General features: G+C 34.9%; 1 protein-coding gene across 1 annotated transcript; it reads right to left on the reverse strand.

Annotated features, from left to right (window-relative positions):
* Nucleotides 1–373: 373 nt before the first annotated feature.
* Nucleotides 374–7,905, reverse strand: pnp6 (purine nucleoside phosphorylase 6). The gene is made up of 6 exons (XM_051135581.1): nt 7,579–7,905; nt 5,564–5,733; nt 5,323–5,426; nt 3,419–3,594; nt 2,609–2,799; nt 374–1,659 (listed from the first exon to the last, which is right to left on the reverse strand). Exons 1-6 carry the CDS (start codon nt 7,599–7,601, stop codon nt 1,463–1,465), a joined length of 861 nt encoding a protein of 286 aa, XP_050991538.1. The 5' UTR covers nt 7,602–7,905; the 3' UTR covers nt 374–1,462.
* Between the last annotated feature and the right edge of the window lie 207 nt (nt 7,906–8,112).

Raw genomic sequence — 8,112 nt, forward strand, 5'->3', positions numbered from 1 at the left:
TAAAAACAAACAAACATTTAACCCAACCAGCTGGGTCAAAATAACCCAGCATGTGTTCTGTCCAATATTTACCCAGTGCTGGGTTGCCAAATAATCCACGTTGGGTTGTTTTTAACCCAGCATTTTTTACAGTGTACCATTAAAGTTATAGACTGGTCATTTCTTTGTCAGCGGGCAAATGTACAAAATCAGCAGGGGATCAAATAATTTTTTTCCTCAATGTAAGTCTGTTATTTAGTATGGTGTAGCAAAATACTAGTTTCATCTCTGATTCTCATCGGTAATATATATACAGTAAATCCATGCAAAGGGTCTCGGAATTGGAAAATGGAAGGATAGAAAACAAAGGATTACACCAACACACAGAAACATATACTAATTAATTGTTATATTTTAATATTTGAGTCAAAATAAAATTTGCAAAATACACCACATTCCTAGACAATTAAAAATGTATAATACTTTTAAAAAGATTTTTCCATAAATAATTTCCAACATCTGTAAATTTCTTTGGAAACATCTAGACAAGCTGATAAACTAAAAAGATAAAACATTTGATTTGTAATATATTAATTGATTATTTAGCACCTAATTGCAAATTCCCTTTCATAGAGTTGAGAAAAGTAGAGTGTAGGCCTGTTTGTCCCTTTTCACATACTTTGTTCTTTAACTCTTTTTTTCAAGACATACTGACAAGAATACTGATATTTATGTCATGCTTCTAATTTCAATTGTTCTTAACATTCATTTCAGGAAGGATGTGAATGCATTATATTAATACCTAGTCTCACAGTCACAGTGATGTGTTAGTATTGCATTATTCACTCCAGTATGGATAATATCAAAAGTAAACTAAATGAACCTAGCCTAAATTTTCGACTCTTGAGGCACTGGAAAGTTCATAAAGTTACATTAACCCTGAATAAAATACATGAGAAGCATTAAGGAATACATATACTGTATGCTATTGTACATTACTAAGCTGTGTGGGTGCAAGCGTTGTCTAATTTTTAAAAATGTGACGATACCAACATATTGAGCGCAGTTGAGTGGATTCTTAAACATCTCTGATTGGTCATTGTGTTCACGCACTCAACAGATACGTCTGTGATTGGCTACAATGATCATCGTTTCTCGCTCTTTGCGAGCGTTTACACAGATAAACACTGGAGTGTTTGAAAGCAGCTGATCCCTGATATGTCTCCTCATAGATGGATTCGCTGATAGACGCAGCTTTAAAATGCTCCTGGTGAAGACTGTGAAGCGATGATCATTGTAGCCAATCACAGACATATCTGTGAACACAATGCGCTCAACAGCGCTCAAAATGCTTGTTGGAAATGCTGGTATTGTCACATTTTTACAAAAATCAATACTTTTGACAAAACTACAGTGGGTGCAAATCTGTGCAAAAGTGTTTTGAGAGCAGCTGCAAGATTTTTGTACTAAATTTGATGTTATCCTACATTTTCGACACTAAAGTGCTGACTAACTTCTGCAGGTCTTCGGTACGCATACGGGTGGTTTCCAGGACCTCTTTATGATTAGCCCGTTCTGTGCTGTCGTAGTCGGTCACTACCTTGTTGGTAATGAGGGAGAGTCCAAACACACGCATATTACAGTGACGAGCAACCACCACCTCTGGAACGGTACTCATACCTAGTGATTATAGAGAAACTACATTTAGTAGATGAAAAATACAGTAATATTATGAAAAATGATTGCTATTTAATGTATCAAATCAATGGATCAAATGGTTTTTAAAAAAGTCTCTTATGCTCATCAAAGTTCCATTTATTGAATCAAAAATACAGTAATATTATGAAATATTATTGCAATTTTTCTGTTTTAATATACTAAAATATAATTTAATTCTGTGATGCAGAGCTGAATTTTCATCATCTATACAGTCTTCAGTGTCACGTGATTCTTCTGAAATCATTAAAATATGCTCATTTATTGTCAATGTTAGAAACTGTTGTACTGCTTAATATTTTTTTGGAACCTGTGATACTTTTTTCAGGACTCTTTGATGAATAAAAATTTCAGAAGAATAGCATTTATTCAAAATAGAAATCTTTTCTAACAATTTTTAAAAAAAAAATTTTTCTAACAATCTTTTCTAAGTTTTTACTAAGTTTTAATGAATTTAAAACATCTTTGCTGAATAAAAGTATTCATTTCTTTCAAACAAATAAAAAAATAACTGACCCCAAACTTTGAACGCAGTACAACGGTTTCCAACATTGATAATAAATCAGCATATTAGAATGATTTCTGAAGGATCATTTGACACTGCAGACTGGAGTAATGATGCTGAAAATTCAGCTTTGCATCACAGGAATAAATTCTTTTTTAAAGTATATTAAAATAGAAAACTACTATTTTAAATTGCAATAATATTTCACAATATTACAGTTTTTTCTGTATTTTTAATCAAATAAACACAGCCTTGTTGAGTAGAAAAAACTTCTTTAAAAAACATTAAAAAATCGTACTGATCCCAAACTTTTAAACAGCAGCGTATATAAGCTATAATACGTGCACTACGTCTTAGCTACTCATAATATTTTTTTATCAAAGTGTTATGTAGTCGTACAGTACATACCCACAGCATCCGCCCCAAGCAACTGTAGAACCCTGCATTCTGCAATCGTCTCATAGGACGGTCCAGCCAACATGCAGTAAACACCTTCCTGGAGGAAAGAGTCACAGCCTAGTTCTTTTGCTGTCTCCCTGGCCAACCGTGCGAAGTCTCTATCATAAGCATCAGACATGCAAGGAAAGCGCACTCCAAATCTACAGGGACAGAATACAAATGTCAGTGAACACTGGACTGGTTGCAGAAATCATTAGAGAAATGCTAGTAAGATTATATACCAAAGCCAACAGCAGAACAAAGACTGAACTGTTCAAAACAAAGTCAAAAATCAAAAGAACACTCATCCACATACTTCTTTAAATTCTTAAAGGGATAGTTCATCCAAAAATGAAAATGCTGTCATTAATTATTCACCCCCATGTCGTTCCAAACCCGTAAGACCTTCGTTCATCTTTAGAACACAAATTAAGATATTTTTGATGAAACCTCAGATCTTTCTGACCCTGCATAGACAGCTACACAACTATCACAAAGTCAAAAAGTATTCTCATAGCTTAATAAAATTCAGGTTGAACCATTGATGTCACATGGACTATTTTAACCATGTCCTCACTACCTTTCTAGGCCTTGAACATGGTACCATTGCTGTCTATGCAGGGTCAGAAAGCTCTTGGATATCATCAAAAATATCTTAATTTGTGTTCTGAAGATGAATGAAGGTCTTACAGGTTTGGAACGACATGAGGGGGAGTAATTAATGACAGAATATTCTTTTTTGGGTGAGCTATCCCTTAAGTACACTACAAAGTAACTCACCTTTCTTCATTGTGTCCACATAGGGGATTTTGGCCTGCAAAGCCAGGCATGTTGATATGGTCTTTGATCAGCATGATGTCTCCCACTTTAAATTTAGGATTGAGTCCTCCAGCAGCATTGGTCACAATGAGAGTCTCAATCCCGAGAAGGAAAAACACTCTTACTGGATATGTCACCTAAAATGGAACAATAGTATAAGATTTAGAGCTAGTTTGACAAACTCATCTTTTCCTCAACTTTATGAAACAGGAAATTAAAAATTGAAATATGAACTGATATATGTTATCAAAACCATATAGTAGACTATAACTGTATTCCCCTCTTCCCCGTTTGTCTAAATTGTGTAAATATTTTCACTTGATTTGAAAAGTCATCATACATTTTTACATTTTTACAATACAGTTTTATTGAAAATTGTTTTTTCGATGATGTGCATTGAATTAAGAAATTGAGAAACAAATACACTACCAGTCAAAAGTTTTGAACAGTAAGATTTGTATTTGATCCAAAGTACAGCAAAAGCAGTAATATTGTGAAATATTTTTACTAAAAAATAATTGTTTTCTATGTGAATATATTTTAAAATGTAATTTATTGCTGTGATCAAAGCTAAGTTTTCAGCATCATTACTCCAGTCTTCAGTGTCTCATGATCCTTCAGAAATCATTTCAATATGCTGATTTGCTGTCCAAGAACAATGTTATTATTATTATTATCAATATTTAAAACAGTTAAGTACATTTTTTTTTCAGGATTCTTTGATGAATAGAAAGATCCAAAGATCAGTGTTTATCTGAAATAAAAAGCTTTTGTAATATTATACACTATACCATTTTATGACACTACCAAAAGCTTGTCAGAGCTTTGTCAGTATAATTTTTATTTTTTGGAAAGAAATGATAGAAATTAATGCTTTTATTTAGCATGGATGCTTGAAATTGTTTAAAAGTGATGATAAAGGCATTTATAATGTTATCGAATATTTCTATTTCAGATAAATGCTGTTCTTCTGAACTTTCTATTCAATAAATAAACCTGAAAAAAATATACTCAGCTGTTTTCAACATAATAACAACAGCAAATGTTTTTTTGAGCAGCAAATCCGAATATTACAATGATTTTTGAAGGATCATGTGACTGGAGTAATGATGCTAAAAATTCAGCTTTGAAATCACAGGAATAATTTACATTTTAAAATATATTCAGATAAAAAAAAGTTAAATAATAATAATATTTCAAAACGTTACTGTTTTTGTTGTATTTTGGATCAAATAAATGCAGGCTTGGTGAGCAGAAGAGACTTTAAAAACATTAAAAATGTTACTGTTCAAAAATGTTTGATTGGTAGTGTATATGACTTTTTTACAGCACAGCCAAGAATATGGACCGTAATTTCAATCACTCATAAAAACCATGTCATAAATCATAATGTTATATTTCACTTGGCTTCTGCAACAAAGAGAAAGCTGTGTGTCTTTCTGAACATTATTTAACTTGATCACAAGCAACACAAATGTTGAAATGTTGTAAAAGTTTATAGGAGAAGACAGGGTCATTTGCCAAAGGTTAACTATGATTGTGTCTGTTATACTTAAAATCACTGATAAAACCACTCTGTTTATACGAACACTAAAAAGTCAATGGTTAAGTACAGAATAACCAGATTCATTATTGTAAAGTGTTACCAATATGTTTTAATTATCAACTGACAATGTGCCTTTTCACTCTTTTCCCCCCCAGATTTTCTATCCAAACCCATATGCTTTTAAATGTTCTGGTTTTGCTCTAAGCTCATACTTTTTCTTATATACTGCAGGTGGGCAGATTGACTGGTGGAATATTACGGCATGCCTCATCCATTGAGAATTCAATTTTCCCTTTGAGATTTTAAGCATGATACTTACCGTGGCAATGTTATAGCCCTCATAGAAGTGGAAGCGGCCTTGCATGCAAACACACTGCTTTCCATTCAGCTCTCCAAACACCAGCTGACCTTTATGTCCTTGCACTGAAAAGGGATGAGGTAGTGTATTAAGAAAAACTCAAATAATGGCAGTGAAGTGATAAACGGCACATTTTTTCATTTTTGTGTAGTCAGTGAATATGAAATATTTTTTTTCTGAATAGGCTGTGAATGACTTGTACCTGTGCTGTGGGGAAAGTGGGGGATTTTGTCGTAAGAAAACACTTTCCTGTTGTCCAGCACGTCAGCCAATCCACCGAGTCCTGAACCACAGATAATAGCCACTTTGGGCCTGATATCTGTGTTAGCAAGCAGCCAGTCTGCAGTTTCTTTGTACTCCTCATAGCTGTAGCTAGATACACACAAAACATTACTTTTGCTTAATATTTTTCTTAGTGGGGCTGGTGTTGGCCATGCATGAAATTAGAATTATCTGTATTAGACACACATGCTAAAGTCAAATAACCTGTCAAGGACAGTGATCCAATCAAGTTGCTTTGAGAGTGATCAGGACAAATCAAGTAAACTGAAAACAGCATTTAGAATAAAGAAGCAAAAGTATATACACTAGTGTTCTTTTTTAAGTTGTACTATATTATAATATATCCATATCATTTGCAATGGTATTGTGGTGAAGTATGTTAAATTATCTCTTTGACTGTCATTTACCTGAACAATCACTGTAGTAAATGATTTCCAGCATGTGTGTGACCCGCTGTATAACTGCTAGTCATGTTACCATACAAGGGAAATGGACAAAAAATTGACATTTTTGCGCTGTAACTGTGTGAAATAACTATATTATTGGTCTGTGCTCATCGCCAGGCTTCGCTTGGGTTTTATCTATCCAAGCAATCTATTGAATTTTTATAAGAGCTTTTAATGGATGATACCAGAAGCCAGACCCATAAAATTTACAAATGGCCACGCGGCATATGAGCTTACCACAAAAATAAGGTGGATAGATCATGTAATTTTATTTATTATTTTATTATAATGTTTTTAGGGCTTTTTTTTCGCTATGATGTTTTGTCAGCTGTACAGTCGTGTTAAACATTGAACGCTGTACTTCTATTCCTCACAGCCTTGTTGTCATTCCTGTCAAAAATTAAAAATGACTAAATTCCACGACTAAGCTCCATAGCTGACGCTTTCTTTCCCAGAGTAGGTAGTTAAAAAAACCCTGTGTAGTCTTTAGGCGGTTAGTCATTATGACAGCTTTCTGGTTGTCAAAAAGTGTCTGTCATTATTTAACTAACATAAAACACCATCATACTCTGAATTATTTTATAGTCTTTTGGAACTGAAACAAAAATGATAATAGACTACAATTCATTCTGAATTGCTTACATAGTTGGTCTGCCCTCGTTTCTAATCAGAAAGCCTTTCACAGCTGTAAGAAACAAATTAAAAAGAAAATATCCTGTAGGAAGAGCTCAATGGCCGAGCAGTAAGCATGCGCTGTCCGTGGTGCTGCAGGGCGTTGCGGGATCAGCACTTTCCATTCAGAGAGCTGAGCTTCAAACACTACGTGGCTTCATAACGCTCAGTGAGAATGCACAATAGGCCTTTAATATTACAATCACAGCGCTGCCCTTTTTTGTGCTTTGAAAGGGTCTGCCAACAACCATGATGTCCTCATTTGGGATGGCTCTCATAGCTGTTTTTCTCACAGCTTTTAAAGCGCAGCCTGTCACTTTAAGAGCTGCGTATTATTCTGGGCGCATCCAACAAGCTGAATAGGATGATTCTGTTACGTAACCATAATTGAGTAGCTGATTTTTATAGATATAGTGTTATTAGAAATGTTGAATTTCATTCTAGCTTCTAATCGACAACAAATGTGTTGAAATGTGAAACTGGAAGGCACATAATAGTGGTAAAATATGAATGAAGAATAAACTATCGTCATCCAAACAGTCACGGAACTAAAATCCTCTTTAGTTAGAGACTGCGTTATAACTCGTGTAGGTTTTAGTGTCGCGTTTTTAGGTTGATCTATGATAGCGCTGTTTGACGAGGGATGTAAATAAAAAGCGACAGTTGTCATGGCGACTGCTAATCACGAATGTATCTGATACGTAATCTCAATAATATTTCATTTAGTCAGTTTGATATGATGTAGGATATTGATTTGGCAGGTCTGCTATGTTGTAAGAGAGCGAATTTGGTACATATATTCGTTTTTTCACCTTACCTGCATTCGTTGGATGCTGACATGTCCGCAGCGGCTGGTCGAGTTACTGAACGGGGTATTGCTGGCTCAAGGAATAATAATACAAGAGCAACCTGAGCGAGAGGTCAAACACCCGACGGTCTCGTGGGAAGAGTGGCGTGACGGAGGAGGAGTCCGTCTTAAAACTGGTTTCTTAAACAGCGCTCGTTGTTCTAATCCAATTTTCTGTCAGAACGGGCCGCTCACTGACCCGCAGTTAAAGAGCCTTGAGAACTGTCATCCTGCCAGAACCAGCACAGACGTGTAGTGGTGCCTCACAGCAGGGGAAATAACGTGTTTCTGTGTTGTTTTAACTCAAGTGTCCAGGGAAACGGTTAAAGTGTCATTTGTCATACGCAGATTGTGGATGTTTTTTTTTTTTTAAATACACCAACCGGACTTTGCCACCGCGTCATCTAACTAAGCTAATTATTCAGTGGTTTGCCACGTTTCACTCTTAAAAGTAAATAAAACTCTTCAGTAGGTCTTTGAAGTCACTTGGGTTCGACAAATGAC

Source organism: Labeo rohita, chromosome 18 (genome assembly GCF_022985175.1).
Source record: "Labeo rohita strain BAU-BD-2019 chromosome 18, IGBB_LRoh.1.0, whole genome shotgun sequence".
Classification (NCBI taxonomy): Eukaryota; Metazoa; Chordata; class Actinopteri; order Cypriniformes; family Cyprinidae; genus Labeo; species Labeo rohita.